Source organism: Micropterus dolomieu, linkage group LG14 (assembly GCF_021292245.1).
Source record: "Micropterus dolomieu isolate WLL.071019.BEF.003 ecotype Adirondacks linkage group LG14, ASM2129224v1, whole genome shotgun sequence".
NCBI classification, from domain to species: domain Eukaryota; kingdom Metazoa; phylum Chordata; class Actinopteri; order Centrarchiformes; family Centrarchidae; genus Micropterus; species Micropterus dolomieu.
Window position 1 is genome coordinate 14,431,410 of NC_060163.1, and position 18,345 is coordinate 14,449,754.

Genomic DNA, 18,345 nt, shown 5'->3' on the forward strand with positions numbered 1-18,345 from the left:
GCAGAGGAGCCAAGTTACTCCATAAAACAGTGTGAATTTGTAAAGCCGCAGTCTCATAGGAAAGGCTCGGGGCCTCCAATTTCTGCTCCTTGTACCTCTGACTTTTGCTTTATTTTTTAACTACACTACACAGCTGTCATGGGAATTCAAAGACTCCAGGGGAACTGTTTTTCATGAACAATGGAAACTTTTGCTAGACTAAAGCAAAACAAGATTAAAGACTGTAATAAAAGATTCAGGAGGTTTTATTCACAGGGTTTAATTCTAATATCTGCATGGTAGCACTGTACCCATGCAGGCCATTAAAGATACACAGTCTCATTATACACATTTTGACTGCGTCTAACTAAATATATATATTTTTATTGTTGTAATAATTGAGATTCAAAAGAAAATATCCACTTTATGACACCATTAATGTATGACCACACAAAATGGAAATAATAAGCCTAAAGGATAATTCAGTGACTAAAAACATGTTCTTATGAATTAAATGCTGTAACACAGGTATTGTAACATTAACTCTTAATATACTTTAGCTATGTAACTTTATGTTATCCGGTATTCATTTTATGTTAGAGAAATCGCTATTATAAAACTTTAGTGGCTCTAAAAATGAAACTTTTTTAAAAATCTTAGACAGGATTAAAGTACTTTATATTCTGCACTAATCAGTTTCGGATTATGAAAACATCATCAAATGGCTCTCTCTTTACTGGAAATAATTTTTTCTGTGTGTTTTGAAGTACTATTTGCCTCCATTAATAAGTTGACATTACAGAACTGAGAGGAAATGAGGGTAGAAAGAGATTCAGTAGCATACTGATGGGCAGTAGTGACCATCCCTGGTTCAAGTCCCTCGTTGTACTTGAACCAGGGATGATTGAATCCTTAGGCCCCAGGTTCCCAAGATGCTCCAGAAGCTAGTTTTTATGCAGTCTCAGGGCCCAGAGGACTACACTACCCTGTGCTGTAAGAGTTATCAAAAGGCTGATCTCACTTGATTTACAGTATATTTATCATGTTGACTGAAACAGTATAGTCAGAGATTCGCTCAAGGTCATGTAACATGTCCTTGTTATGAATTTGTTTTCATGCCGCAGATCAATACACCATCACTGTAGGATAAAAAATAGAAAAGAGAACGTACTTGGGTCTGACAAGATAGCATCTGTCTTGGGTACAAACTGGTCACAGCGTAGTCCATGGTAGCCTTCCTTACACCTGCAAGAGAGACAAAAAAACAAACAAACACGGAGATTAAAAGTAAGTACCGCATGAACTATCAGCTGAAGATAAAGAAAGTTGAGAGCAGGAATCCCAGAAAGAAGACTGAATGGACGGTAAAAAGTGTGCTCACTGAGGACTGAGGCGGTGGAGGGAGATACACAGAAACTGTTGGGAGGGGTGGGGTGAGAAGAAAGAGAAGAAGGGGAAGATAGTTGGGCAGGCATAAGCAGCGCCTGCAGCCTCACTGATAGCACATGACTGACAGGAATGCCAGGTCCCAGTGGAAGAAATGGGGAAGTGGGATGGAGAGTACTTGGCGTGATGCAGACGACGCAAGATCTACAGTGGAAGGGAAGTTGGCATAGTTGGAACACTCATATAAACAAAGTCCTGGCACACATATTTGCCTTCACAAGCAAATGCACTGATGATGCCTGCAGATCCCTCAGTAAGTCATAATTATATCCACTGAAATTATGACATCTGAAGTTTGGCTGTGTCTTGAAATGTTTTCGCAATAACCTTTAATCTGCAAAAACACTGTATAGTCATTATACATTATGATGCATGTATAATTCTTAAGCATTTTTACCAATGCTGTGCTGAATGAATGAAAGCATGAAAAAAAGAAACATACCAGTAGCGTCAGAATAAAAGACTACTAAAGTTACACAAGAATATAACCCACAAATATAAAGTTTGGAGTTGTTCCTCAGCACTCAGCCCTAGTTTGGCACAATCCTCAATAGTTTTTGTCTCAAAGAGGCATTTTTATTCCCATCTTCAATAGTGGCCATGCTGTGAGCACATCCAGTGGGCTGATCCATCCCTCTCCTCTTTTGCGGCTTAGGGGAGACAATTGGGGGATTTGTTTTGATGTGTCTGTTTCAACATAAACTTGTACATGAGCGAGCGATCTGTCAGAGTTGTCTATATTTTCTGTATTCCATCAGTCGATGACATATTGTAGGTAAACTGTGGGGATTTACAGTCACGCATAATCCATCAATATCCATCCACCACATTTCCGCTAGTGTCACCAATCCCACATACAGTATGACGTATTGGATGAGTGACAGGCAGAAGTGGACCATTCGGTCTCACTTAGCTTGGCTTGACCTGATAGCTTGAATAAAAAAAAAACAACAACACTGTCAACAACAGCTGAACTGAACTGAGCAGCAGTGGAGATCACAAGTTGTTGGTTAAGGCTGGGATAAGAGTGAAAACTGTGATAGACTGTGTCATCTTTCTTTGTTTTTACATCTCAAGCTGCGGCTTCAGCTCCATTTGTTTAGTGTGTCTCAGCTCAATATGTGCAAATTTTATCTATCTCTCCTGTTTTTCTCTCTATGATGCAGTCTGGAACTGTACAAGTGATGAAAAATAAATAGGACACAGTACACAGTGGTCCTCTAATTTCACACTGGCTCAAAGCTGATGGTGGTGCTAATGCAAATGCATCTGCATTTTCTATGGGCGTCCATTTTTTCAGCTTGCGCCTGTTTGGTGATTTTGTGGCTCCAATGAAAATGCTCCTGTCACGGTGGGTTGAGGTGAGGTTATGGCGTGCAGAACAGGTGGCACAGTGCAATTTTGGTATTCAGTAAAACAGTACAGTTATGGGCCAGAAAGACAAAACAGTGAGTTGAAGGAGGCTATGAATCTCTGTACAATTGCAGAGTCAGGGGACAGTTCTCTCTTCACTATAAGCAATCCATTTCACATCCCACTGCACATAGCTGCTTCATCCATTGTAAATATATATGTTACAACAGATGATATTCTGTATGACTTACTATATATAGCACTTATAACACTGTTATGTATACACAAACATATAACAGCTTTAAAAAAAAAAACAAATTGAAAGATGTACAAAATGTTTTAAATGATGTGCTAGAAAGTGAGCTTGGAAAGCTTTTAAGCTCTCAGTGCTGTTCCCAGTAATCAGCGTCCCTGTGAAGCTGTGGGGCATGATCATTTAAAACGGTCATTTTGTGTTATGTGGCAGTAAAAACTTACTAAATGCACCTTTAAATAGTGGGCCTCATTACTGTTCAACTGATGTGTGAATTAAACCATCTAAATCTCAAACCTCAAACCCTTTGTGTCATTTCATTTCCAAAGGAATATGCAAAACACACAAAACCTTTATAGCTCTGGGCTCAGGCAACCAAAGGACAGGATTAAGAACTTGATTCTCTCCTGTCCTTGTCTCTCCCACAGCCAGACTTCCTAATCAGCGCTAAAAAAACCCTGGCAAATGCAATACCCCGTTACTCAGCAAACTCTCCCTCAACTCTTTCTTTCACCACATACACAAGATTATGTCATGTTATGTTGTCCTACTGAGCAGCATACAGACCTCCCAATAGATTATACTTTGGCTGAACATTGACAAAATCAAACATTTTCAAGTGAAATCCACAATATAATTAATTTGTTTTTGGTCAGACTATTGGTCATTCCTTTAGGTATTTTGGGGAAACACTCATTAGTAATACAGATCATTCTTTGCAAGTTTACAAAATCTTAAAATAGATAGATTAAAGATTAAGCCATTGTATCAAGTATATTGCCTGGTCCTTCACCACTGTGCACTTGGGAACCAGGACTGGTTTGATTAATTAGTTGCATAATACAGTATCTAGTATAATAACACATTTTCTGCTGAATAGCATCAGTTGAATTGTTATGGTCATTGTTCATTATGCACTCAGTATGCATTTTAGGCAAAAGCCAACATGATTTAAGTGATCTGAAATAGATGCCTTGAAACAGAACATCCATTTAAAAAGTTATCATTATTCACCGTAGAGATAGCCCATTAAATCAGGCTGAACATTTTACAGTGAAATGGAATATGCAAAAGAACATGCCATATGATGCGTAAAGCACCAGTCCAAATGACTAATGCAAAGATATCAGATTAATTACCAAATTAAAACTGCTTTTGTATGGGAGAAATTAAGTCCGGGCCACAGTGGGAGGGGATTGAAATAAAAAAGAGAATCTCAAGAGAAGCTGAAGTTTTGACACATTTATCCATCATACGGTACATCCAATGCGAAAAGGACACGTCTGTGTTAACCTCTTGTTTGAAAAGTTGTCAAATGCATATTAGAGGAAAGAGGGAAGCTTAAGCTTTGACAAATGTTCAAGTTACAGATTCCACTTTCTGGGTGGCCAGATATAAACTTTAGGCATCCCTGTGTTAAAAACAGATTCCTTGATTTGGTATAAAACACAAGCACTGTCTCTTTTTAAGTCAGCCTGCCAATCTGAGTCAAACAGCCAATCATGTACCGCACAATTCAGGGAGGAACCCAAAGCGACCACTCATATTTCAAGGGTAAATAATTCCACCCCTCCCATTGCTTGGCTCTGCCCTACATAACACCTTCTATACAGGGGTGTGAGCTGAGATGCCTAGTTAGTATTCTGAATCACAAACCCAAAGGCACAATGCCTGTCTGGTTATCTGTTTACGTCTGGGGTTGCTTTCTGTTTGTCTAAGTCTCCATCTCTCCCCTCCTACCATCTTTGTAGCGCTGTGGAACTAGCTCAGCCACACTCTATGAGATGCAAACAATGCTTTGTAAATCTGTTTGTGTGAACATGGCGTTGAATGGCTGAATGAATGACAAACAATGTGAGATAATGACGCGCTTTGAGTATGTGTTCGTGTGAGTATCTCCAATGAGGGAAATCGGAGAACAAGAGCTTGTATTTATGTATGCGTGGGTTGGTTAAGTTTCAAAAGGGGGAAATATCTCAAAAGAGAAACCCAGATGTGTGTGTGGATGGGGGCACATATGACAGCTTTCTCGAGTGTGTGTGTTTATATCCTGCAGCCAGTGTGTGTATAAGCAGCGGATATAGACTGAATGCACTTCCCCCCACTGCTCCAGAGCTGTCTGTGACTACCCAGCTGCTTTTAACACATGTTACAGTCACAGAGAAAACACACCTCTGAGTCTGGGGGATGACGAAGGGGTTGGGCGCACTGCCTCATAACTAATCACCATCCTGCCTGTTAATTAGCGTGAAGAAAAATGAAGGATATGTTGAGTGCAATGGGAGGGAAGAGAGGTTCAAGGAGGAGAGAAGGGGATGGGGATGTGATCATGTCAACCAAACTTTTCATTTACCTTCTGACGCCCATGCATATTCCACATGCCCCATAAAATAACTGCATCTGAGCTATAACTGATGAGGCAGAGGGGAGGTGCAATCGCTAACTGGTAGTGAGAACTCAGGGTTGATCACTTACCAACCAGCTAACTCAGGCTTTGAATTTACTTTTGGTTTCACAGTATCTGATGGCCACTGTTAGTTTTAACAAGATAAAGATAAGATAACGGTTTGTGCTCGTCTTTAATTGATATAATACAATAAAAAATTATAAAGAGACCTGCGTAAACCAAGTTAAAGTGTAAAGTTCATGCTTGACCTTGGAAACAGCAGTTCCAGTTACCATTTTTTTAAAGCAACAATCCGACATTTTGGGAAATGAGCTTCTTTGCTTTCTAGTCTAGACTTGAGAAATTCTATCCCACTCACACATCTGTGTGGTAAATACTGTATGAAGCTAAAGGATAGCTTAGCCTGGCATTACGATTAGAAATGGGGAAACTCTGCCCAGCCAAGAAATAGCTGCACACATACAACCCCCCATTAAGGGACAATATGTAGTTTTTACACATCCGGTTTTGTATGGATTGAAGAAACAAGACATAACGTGTTAATTAGTGAGCTTTATTGTTGGGTGGATTTGGTTACCACTGGACAGAACCAGTCTAACTGTTTCCGTCTTCATGCTAAGCCTTAGCTTCATCTTTACTGTGCAGATATGAGAGTGGTATCAATTTAATCATCTCATTCAGCAAGAAAGCAAATAAGTCTTCTTAAATAAGGACTTTTCGTTCATGCTGGCTCATAATCTGAGGTTCAGGGGTCATTCTTTACCTCAGAAATTGTGCTCAGTCTACTACAATGTACATCTACAATCCATGACTGGACAAAGATCTCCAGAACAGATACTAAATGGAACTCGTGGGGAGATTGTTTTCTAAATTGAGTAATTTATCAATGATCCACCCAGAAGCATCTAACAAACAGGTAATACATCACGATTAAAATTAAAAAGTGCTTTGTTTTTGTCTTTCTGTTGTATATAAAAAAGGGTAAAGGAATACCATAGGGATGCACCAAAATGAAGATTCTTGGCCCAAGCCAAAACCGAATATAATGAAAAAATTACGAATACCGAATGCCGAACATAAATTAATTTTTAACCATTGCTTAAATTAAATGGTCAAAATGTGCTTTTTACTCAGTGTTTTCTATAGGATTTCATACACTGGCGGAACAGCCAGTGTATGAATGTGTGTGAATGTTTCTGTTTGAGCACTTAGCCTCAGTGTATCAATGTGTTTGACTGGTGGATGTAGTGTAAAAGCGCTTTGAGTGGTCGAAAAGACTAAAAAGGCGCTATACAAATACGGAGCATTTACATTTAAATTACATGTGTCCATTTACTTTTAATGGATACATGTAATATGCTTTATACTTTCTGTGAACATAATCCAATTAATCTTATTTCCATCCTGTATAGACAGCTTATTTTGAAAATTGGATGTTGTCACGAGTATTCTCCAGTGTCCTTGCGCTAAATTCATCAAGTATGAGCAAATTAGATAAATATGTTGTATATGTGTTTCTTGTATGGCGTAACATGAAGACTTCATGGCCTCTCATCAGGCAGGACTCTCATACTGCAACACTTGTCTTTGTAAAGAGAGAAACTGACAGGATAAAGTCGCTAACCTGCCTGTTAGCTTGCACAGGTCTGTTTCAGTGGATTTACCATAAAGGCTTGAATACGTGTCCACTCCAAATTTAGGTGTGGCTAGCTTAATTGACTTCTCATAAATGAGTGACAGAAACACTCAAAGCGGGTCAGACCGTTTTTTGCCTTTTCTAAGAAGTCAGCCGCAAATGGAGTGGATGTGCTACGAGACAATTCAGTAGAACAGTGTCTGCAAACGGCGGGTTTGTGATATTAAGGATTAACACTGTTCCTGTACAGCTGGGTAGGTCTCTATTCACTATTACAATCATTAAAAAGCTGAACACTAGAGCTATATAATGTTACAAGTAGCGTTAGCTAACTAACATTACATTACGATCAATCCACAGCCTACATTTTTCTGCATTTGTTTTAGGTCTTGGAAAGGGAATAAATAGTACATCTCCTTTTAACCTCTCTGGAAAGCGACTGTAACACCAACACTGTAAGTGCCCCAAGAACAGAGTTTGACCATATCTTAAATACAACAAATACAGCAAAATACAATACAGCAAAAAAAATCTAGAAAACAACGCAATTTGCATACGAGTCAATGGAGCGCAGCAAGTGCCGGACCTCAGTTAGAGCGAGTCCTAAACTGCGCTGTGATTGGCCAGCTGCATATTCAGGGGGTGGCTTAGTGAAGGGTCAATTAGCTGGAATTATTTCCTCCAATTGCAGGCAAATGGTTTTCTAAGGAGACATGTAGCTGTATAGGTTCAATATTATGGTTATGGTGAAGAACAAATTTTGGTAAGGACCAACAGATTGTGACTGCAAAACCACATGTCTTCATTTGTCTGGGCTACATATCTCCGACTAAAGCTGCCTAACCCTGAACTCCAGGACTTTGCTATTACCGTCTTTTACATGTTAGCTCGATTTGCCTTAATAAAATGATTAACTTTTTATGCTGGCATAAACACATGGCTTAGAAATACTGGTAACAGGAAGAGACACTGCATGCTACTAAAACTTGGCACTACATCTATGCTATGATGATTGGGAAGTTAACAGAAAGTATCTACAAATTATTTGAAACACAGACAATGTTGGGCTGAATCCGTTTTCCCTTAATTACCTGACTTCTTAGAAATTACTTTCTTCAGTCTCACTATCAAAGGCAATCATTATTTGGCAGCATTGGTTCTCACCACACTCAATAGACACATTTATGGCAAGTCTTTTGACTCATTGCCACATTTCATTTTGTACACCAACTGGTGCAGTTGATGTTGTTAAGTATTTCTGAATTGGGCCTTACCTCTAATTTCCATAACTTGACCTACAAGCCATTCATAATACAATCAAGATTTGCATATGCGTGGTAGGCACGGATTCAATATGGTATTATGTTAATTAGTAAATATTGAAATAAATTGTTTAAATTCCATTCACTGTGTGGGGTTGGTGAGTGCAGAGGTATTTTAATTTGATAATTTTTTGAGATAAAGCACCTGCTGCAGTCCGTGACACACACCTATTTTATCAAGTATATAAATACAGAATAGGAGGAGGCTGTTGATTTAAGCTGCAATGCTTTCCTACCACAGCTTAATTTTCACCACTGGGAAGGTCGGGATGACTGACTAAAATCCATTTTTTATGAGAAGAAAAAAGCAGACCTCCAGTGATCTAATTTCTTTTATAATAAGAAATACACACAAACAAATCACAACCATCACACACACACACACACACACACACACACATACAAAGCCATCCCTACTTCACTTTCAATATCAAAGCCTAATCAGTGGCTGACACTTCTCTCATTGTTATTGATGGTGTACGAGGCAAGAATAGACTATGAGATGGCAGCAATCTGCAATCTGATTATTCTATGGTACTAAAAACAAACAAACCAAAAATTTTACACAATGCAAGGCCAAAATGCCTCCACAAAGACAGTCTTTTGCCTTTATCACATAAGCTGTACATGTTTCTATCTGTCTTTTGCAGCAGTGCAGCAGAGAAGGTAGGGTGAGACATGATTTATACCTTGAGTGATTTTGATGGATGTCTATCACAAAGTGTGATCTGTTCATACACAAGAGTGATACGCAACACAAGACTTTAATGCTATACTGAGAGGAGACCAAAAAAAAGGTAAAGCTAGAAGAACGGATGTCTGAGAGAATGTGGATATAAACATAATGCGGGCATAGTAGTTATATAATTGGCATCATAAATGTAGGTAGACTTCATTACTCTAATGAAGAGAGCATTAATAAACCCTATTTCATTTGCTGAGGACATGAAAAGTATGATGTATGATATATAGCGCTATAATACCGTGATTAAAATCTAGATTGTCAGTCAAACTGTAGTCTTATATAGAGTGCATGCAAACACAACTACAGTAATTATAGCTTCATTAGGGTTCTGACAAAAGAGCCACTTTACTGTTGTAGTAAATACATGTTGAATAAAGTTAAGGTTATACTGTACTCATACTTTAAATAAGGTGTCAATACTTCTTTTCCTGAATACATTTTGCTTACCTGATAAATAGTGTTTACAGTACAATGTATTTTCTTGAGCTGCACCCTGGTGTAATTGCTACTGCAAAGCCCCCATTTTGCTGCAGGGATCATTACATTTTCATCAGCTAAGACAGTAAACAAGGCTGCTGCAGCTATTTCATTCATCAAGATAAACACACAGTTACACAATCTCACTATCAAATGTCATCGGAAGTAACTGGCAAGATAAAATATTTCAATATGGCACATGGCACAAAGAGCAACACAGCACACAATGTTCTGTCTGGTGTGCCCTATCTACATTGCTCCAAGAAGTCATTAAGCTCTTGGAGGATGAAGATGTCCCGGCTTGTTTGCCTTGCACATCAGCGGGGCTGAATGTGAAAGTGGGAGCTGGCAGTGCATGCAGGAGTGCACACTACATCATGACGGAGCTCCCAAGCTGCGAGTCTGTAACAGGTGCGGTTTCAAAGGACTAGAGATAACAGAGGGGAAGAAAAGGGTGAGGGGAGACGGACACAGTGGGAGTGGGGGTGCTGCTGAAGGGGATGTATTCCTCATTCCTTCATGTATTCCTCTTCATCTTCTGAGATTTCTTTTTGCTTTCTCTCTCTGGATGTGTGCATGTGCATGCATGTGTGTGTGTACACTATTGAAAAATAATGCCATCAGACTGGAAACTGTATAGTGTTTTGAAGAGAATAATACTTTAAGTTATGCTCTTGAAGAATAAGGATGAACCAGTCCATATAGGTTAAATATTCATACGATTTGCAATTCCAACCCAGTATAATCCTAGATATCTGCATTGTGTTCTATTAACCCTTGCAAGTAACCATCTACTGGCACTCTGTATTATTCCCACTTCTAGTTATCCATATCCAATTTAGACGTTTACTAGGGGAAAAAACACTTATGAACTTCCTTACTGGAGTAAAAGAAAACAAACAAAAAGAGCATGATTGTCTTTTCTGTTTGGATATTTTCTAATGTTTTTTGTCATCTTATCTGTAAATACAAGCACAGAGCAATCCAACACAGCACATAGAGGTGGGGGGGGGGGGTAACGTTATCATCCATCAGCTCTGTTTATGATGATCATCTGGTGTGTTTGCAGAAGACTTGTAAAACATCATCAATTGATGTGGTCTGTTTGAAGGTGCCACAGCAGAAGAATCAACAGCTTATATTCTACATAATGAATGCCACGTAAATGACCGGCTATCACCTTGTTTCACTCCAGCTGTGTTGTAATTTGTATTAAGTTTCTGTTAACGAGCTTATTTTGTCATGTCACCTGGCAATGAGTAATATCTTAAGGTAATACCATAAATATTTGAATCCTGACGTCTTTATTAAAAGTTAGACACTTTTTTACTGAGGAGTTTTAGACTGCATTTGTTTTGGCCAATGTTTGAAGAAAAAAATGTCCCATGTATTTCTGATTTAGGTTTGTCAGCCATTTAGCCTTATGATGGATCTAACCTACTTGTTCTTTATTTGGTATGGTGCACTGCTAACTAAACATGGCTGGAATTGGAGCACTGATACAGACATACAACTTAGATTCTGATGTTTTAGCTGCAGTCATTTAAATTAAAGCAATTACGTACAGTGAAATTGTTTTACTGTCTTTAGTCATGGTTCTGTGTGTAAATCTAATGAGGACTTTTGAGGATATGCCATTGCCAACACAGTTGATGAATGTACATTCTGAGAGAGATAACTGCCTAAAGATTTTTGACTGAGATCATCCTGACAATTTTAAAGACAGCAAAGAGTTTATGACAGCCGTCCAAACAATGTCTTCCTGAATCACTGGAGACATTTCTGTGACTTTTATTATTCATTACCTTTTATTTTGGACAGCCACAACACAGACTGTTGACTGCCTCCACTATGATGTAGCACATTATGAATTTAGCAGGGGTGTTCGAACTGTACCTTGAGAGAACATAATGTGATTATTTAACAGTAATAAAAAAATATGGCAAGAGAGCGGAAAGAACCCACTAGAGCCCCTACTTGTCAACAAAGTGTGTAAAAGCTTATCCTCTTTGATATCATCTATCTGCCCCTTTAGGACTGGTGCCAATAAAAAAGTAATTAAGTTCAAGTATGCCATTAGGAACCCTGACAATAGATAGAAAATACAGTCCTAAGATAACTCATTAGGTGTGAGTGACTGAGTGTGATTTTTATTTGCTGATGCCACATTTGACTCAGCTTTACTTAAGGTGCAGAGAATTGTAGAAGCTGCTGCAGATTACATCACACATAGCAGAAGCGAGAGCGACCTGAATAATTCACCTCCCTGTGGTAATGGGCGAGTGAAGGTGTATGTAACATCACAGTCTTGTCTGGAAACATTGCATAGGACGTCGTCTTTTGTCTTTGAGATGGTGATCCTATTAGAGGCATGGAGATCACTTGCATGTTCTATAGAGGAAACATGACTTGAGTGCATTTAAATCTTGAATGGATTTAAAACGTGTGATGTCTCATGGAGCTGAAGGAGAACTCGTTTACATTTTACAGGCATTTGCTTTACATGCTTGCAAATATATATATATAAGGGCTTTGTCATGGTTCTGGAGTGGTTAGTGTTTGAGTTTCATGTTTCCTGTTTTATTTTGAAGGTTGTCTATCTCTAGTATCGTTGTATTGTTATTCTATGTTTTTTCACCCAACAACAATGATCAATTCTTGTCATAAAGGTCTCAAATTTAACCAGTAACAGGTTAAGTAATATTGGTGGGACCAACCTGGAGGTAGGTGAAATAGCCGAATCCATTTACAAATGAGTCACAGCCATGTTGGACCAAACCCCCAGCAAGCTTGTCTGAGCTGGAGATTCTATTTGACTGTAGTGACTTTGTAAATAAGCAGCATGAAATGCAGACGTCGCTTGAGTATCACCGGGTGAGAGGGATGTTTTTCTGTAGACTAGCAATTTAGTCTTAAAAGAGAAGGCCTTGCCATTAAAACATGACTGTACCGTGATTATAGGATGAGAGATAGTGGGGAGGGGAAAGTGAGATCTTTTGTACAGTATACTTGACTAACACTTGACACAACGTATCAACATTCCTTCAAACACTCTCATTATCGGTCTTCTCAGGAGTAAAAACATCAATCTCAGGCATTTCACCTTATTTTAGAATTTAACTTTGCTTCATATGAGACTCAAAGTAACTCGTGGCTGGTTCACCTATCTTATTCTTCTTTTCACAAAAATATGAAGTGCTGCGTCTCGTTTTTTGCCTGTGTAATTTACAGCTCTGAGAAACTGGAGTGGGCATTTCTCACTAATTTAGAAATTGAAAAAACAGCCTAATCATAATCTAAACTAGAATACACGTATACTACTTTAGAACTTTCCTGTTTGTGTTTAACTGTTGTATCACATGGATGTTCACACCAACAGTCGCATTTTCAGTCAATAGCACAAACACGATGACTGGTCAACACGGTGCTCAATGATTTTTACATCAGAAATGGGTGGTAAACACTGACACTGTGAATGCACTCAATAGCTGCAAGTAAATACTACCATCATGTGCGCAGGATTATATGGTTTTCTCCACAAACATCAATGATATTAGTTATGCCCAATTCCTCGCTTCTCGTCTTGCCCTACATAGTACAAATATGACTCTGTGTTTTTATGTATCTGGGGGATCATTTTGCTCTGTGATGCATAACACGTGGCTCCAGGTGTTTCTGCTGAGCTGCATTCATATCAATTAATTTTCTGTCTGCCCCCCCCACACACATACATGCACACACATGCAGGCTCACTCACTGTTGGGTAGGGACACTTCAGTTGTTGTTATTTTGTTTGATTTTCTGCAAAGAAAGAGGACACTGCTGCCTTTTGTGCCCAATGTTGTGGTTACTACTGACATCTGCCTCCACAATCTTAATCCTGCACGCTACATGATTGAAGTCAAATCATTGCAAATGCTAATGGACACCAAATGACCTATTCATACACACTCACAAATGCACGCACAGACACACAGAATTACAAATACTCAAACGCACACACACACACACACACACACACATATATATAGCGTGTACAACACAGTCAAGGCAAAGCTTTGTCTGTAGATGAACTGTCCTGAAGCCAAACCCTCTGGCTCAGCTACAGTATCAGCTTTAAAAGATGGATTAGGGTCCTCCATAACTACTCTCACACACAATGTAACAAGGTGTGTGTGTGTGTGTGTGTATGTGCTAGAGAAGACAGGGCACACATCTTCCAGTAAAGCAACTGACTGCACACAGCAACTGTGCCTCCTGTGCGTCAAATGTGGTATGTTTACTTCTGCAAGCTGCACACTTTAGAGGAGTGTGCTCTGATAGAGACGACTGGAACAGGTTACACAGAACCCAAACAAGTGTCTGGGGGAAAAAGAGATTGCTCCCATTGTGATTAGTCTGACTGCCATTGCCACCCAGTCTTGAATAGATGGTCACATTTCTTCACCTTGCAGGCAGAAATCCGTTACGCAACACACTTTCATGCACAAGGAATTACATCTTAGCCCATCTTAAAATCTGTCATTAAAATATATGATAAATTGTTTTTTTTTTTATGAGGCATGACAGTGCACCTGTGCAAGCTTGGAGGATAACGTATGACTTGTGGAATCTACTATAGTTAGACGTCACCACCCCGTCTTAGCAACTAAGCAACTTTTGCAACTTTGAGCACAAACATTTTCAACGGTGTGGCTAATCAACATTGTAAATAAATGACATAGAAATATCAAAATACACTGGAGGGGGTCTTTAAGACCTGGATTTTAGTTTGTTTATTACATCCCTTGGTAAAGCTCATACCGATGGTTGCAAATAGAAAACAATGTCAAACTCAAATGATTGATTGCTGCAACCATCTAGTGAGAACTGTGGTTATCACAAACTGAGAGCTTTAAGAGCCTCAGCAAAAAGAACATTACTGACAGTTTGAAACAGTCACAATAATGTATTAGAGAAATAAGGAAAAGCTGATAATTCTTTTATTTTATAAACCATTAATCATCCACTGTATATTTTACCATATATATTTTATATTATACCATGGCCACAGAGAATTCGGATTGGGTGGAAAGTGTTCATTGATTTCTTGTAACAGTATAAATGGACAACTCAGATACAGATTTTCAGGTGTTGATAAATGTCAATATATGTATGATTGCAGGTTTTTCAATGCCAAAAAACAATAAATATAATGAAAAAAAAGAGATCTTAATAAGCTAGCTGTACTCACCAACACATCATTGGATAACATCCCTTATTGATAATTTTTCAAATCATACCATAGCTCTATAGATAGACTGATGCTTTAAAGAAACCAGAAAGTGCAATTAAGACACATCACTATGTTCATACTGGTAGCACTGTGCACAAATACCGCACAAGATAAAAAACAAATCAAAACAATTCAAAAGAACACTGCCTACTCCAAATGCCTCACAACAATCTGAATATGCTAAGCATGTTGTAGGTATAATCTGGATCTAATTGTACTACTTTGAATTAGTCAAGTTAACAATTTTCAAAATGACAACACACATATCTGCTGTCACACACATTTCACCAATTTCTATTCCTACTGGTAATACCAGCCCCCGCTTAAATAGTGCATGGCTATAATATTAACAGTTATGCACTCAAACAGTTCATATTGACCACATTATAAGCAGGTCAATGCTTTGGCACTGCACAAATCGGAGCCCTGATACCCAGCTGGAACCAAAACAAATATAGTCCTTTGGCAGTGAGAAAACAAAATCCTCCATCAAAGATTTAAGGAATAGATTTCACATTTAGAAATGAAAAATGAAGCTGCAGAGCAAAGTTATGGCTGTGGTGCTAATTGGAAGAGAAGTGAGCCAGAGAAATAACCTCACATGTCTACCATATAGATTCCTGTGTGGACAGTGATCTATATTTACTATACACTCTGTAAACACACCAATATTTTATGATTTACCTATCAGTGAGGTTTTCATGTGAGTAAAGCCTATTTTTTAACTTCTGGACAGCTATGAATTGGTATTGATTAAATTCTTATTCAAGTCCCCTTGTTTCGCTGTTATTGCCAGCAGAAGCTGAGATGTACCGCCTGACTAGGCAAATGTAGCACGAGCACAGAAATAGATGACCTCTGTTGCTTTAATTACCCTTGCTCGCATGCATCCCTGTCAGTATGGTCTTTTTGACTTGCTGGACTATATAATTTACATTCATTAGTGTACAAGATGGAGAAATGGTATATTTATCTGCAAATTCTCTCATGTCCCTAGCAGAAATACTACTAATCCAACTTAGCACCTAGTGTATGTTTCACAGCTGACTCGTGCCAGCTGTCAGTGAAATGACAACATTTTAAAGGAGTGCAAAATACTGCAAAGAGATCAAGATGACTCCCTCCACATTTGTTTCACTTTCCAATAGCGCAAACAAAATAAACCCAAATCATCATGCATCTCTCTGAGGCAAGCAGCGCTCCAATGATGTTGCAGTTGTCAGCGGATATATGCTTCCACATTTAGCCTTTGGTTAAATTCAGTATATCTTTCTCTGTCACAGTTTAGAATCACTGCTAAAGGGATGAACATGAAAGTGATGGGCAAAAAAATAAATAAAAATGAGGGGTTGAGTCTGGGAATTATAACATGGAAACCGTCAACGTAGAGTGCATCAATGTCAGTCAAGCTCCATTCCCAATGATGGTGGCTAATTGTATTTTCCCATGCTCAACAAATCATGCTGATAGGGAGAAACATTTTGCAACTCAATAGCCAGCTGACACATACTGATAGCATTGTCAACAGAGTCAGCTGTGCTGCTTGCTAACATGGTTTGAGTGGAGCATTATGGTTGATATTCCAGATGAGTGTTCTGTTTACATGCAGTGACAGGTACTGTGGAGGAGAAAACTGTCCATAATTAGAAATGAATGAAAGAATGAATAAAGGTACAAATTAATGTATACCTCAAAATGAATGTTACAAAAAAATGCAAAGAAATCTAGAAATGAATAGTGGTGAGCATAAATAAACAGACAGGTCAACATATTGATGTTATGATCTACTATATAAAGACAATTATTTACCCATTTGCCCATTTTTTATTCTAATTAAAGTTATGATCCTAGAGATTGTCATGAAATCAAACCCCATTTTGATACTATTTATGGTCAGCAATAGCCATTTAATGCATTAACCAATCAACCAATTTTCACGTTGGTGGTGGAGTCTGACATTTCTGCCCTTAGGTCAGTGCTTACCTACTGTACCTATGAGGAATTCACAGAAAAGGATGCAGCATGTAATTAAGCACAATTCTACCTCATTGGTAACATCCTTACTGTTTAGTTTTCACTGTCTTCACATTATATCAGAGTTGTATTAAGTACCAGATTAAAAGCATTCATCTGGCGAAACAGGGGGTGGCTATGAAGCAGCCAAAAGAAACAATTTATTTGTTATTGCAGTTAGTGCTAACCATGGTCGTTCATCAAAAATGAGCCTACAAAACAAGATACTGTAATTCTGGGCATATTTTTTTTTATCAGGGGATCATTAATAATTTATGCAAAGGAGTAATCGAACAAGACAGAGCAGCCACAATGAGTTGTTAGATAAAGCACTGCAGGCAGCAGGCTGCACGCCTCCAACTCCTCGGCAAGATAGCCAACTTTACTGTGTCCTGCTGTATGAAAAACTACTCTGTGCACCGTCACCATCAGATTGTGGTTGCAAATAATTTTCCTTTTGACTTCTTTATCACAACAACTTCTGTTTGTTTGGCTGCACTGTAAACAGATCAGTTGCTTTTCTGTTATATTTCTGATGAAGTAGCTGCTCAAGGAGTGTTTCCTGTAGTTTTAAACTGGATTTGCTGTTAACACGGAAACAACAGGTGTTGCCAAATCAACCAGGACTGAAATCTCAGGGATTAAAACTACAATTGCTGTAGTTGCAGAATATATGGGCTTTTTTATTCACATTCGTGGCTGTTGTGGGTCAGTGACATTCAGTAATGTGTTGATAGCTTTGCTGTCAATAAAACTTTTTCCTGAAACAGACTTCAAGCTGAATCACACTGCATAAGGACAACAATATTTCAGCCTGTCCTCACCAGAAAAAACAAACATATACAGTGCCTTGCGAAAGTATTCGGCCCCCTTAAACTTTTCGACCTTTTGCCACATTTTAGGCTTCAAACATAAAGATATAAAACTGTAATTTTTTGTGAAGAATCAACAACAAGTGGGACACAATTATGAAGTGGAACGAAATTTATTGGATATTTCCTATTCCTAACCTTTTTAACAAATAAAAAACTGAAAAATTGGGCGTGCAAAATTATTCAGCCCCTTTACTTTCAGTGCAGCAAACTCTCTCCAGAAGTTCAGTGAGGATCTCTGAATGATCCAATGTTGACCTAAATGACTAATGATGATAAATAGAATCCACCTGTGTGAAATCAAGTCTCCATATAAATGCACCTGCTCTGTGATAGTCTCAGAGGTCCGTTTAAAGCGCAGAGAGCATCATGAAGAACAAGGAACACGCCAGGCAGGTCCGAGATACTGTTGTGGAGAAGTTTAAAGCCGGATTTGGATACAAAAAGATTTCCCAAGCTTTAAACATCCCAAGGAGCACTGTGCAAGCGATAATATTGAAATGGAAGGAGTATCAGACCACTGCAAATCTACGAAGACCCGGCCGTCCCTCTAAACTTTCAGCTCAT

The 18,345-nt window shown here is 38.6% G+C and overlaps 1 protein-coding gene across 1 annotated transcript in view; it reads right to left on the minus strand.

Moving 5' to 3' along the window:
- Positions 1-18,345, minus strand: part of nrg3b (neuregulin 3b) — a 189,224-nt gene that overhangs the window by 28,869 nt on the left and 142,010 nt on the right. The window contains 1 exon segment of the mRNA XM_046069874.1: positions 1,151-1,224. Coding sequence (XP_045925830.1) covers positions 1,151-1,224 — 74 coding nt within the window.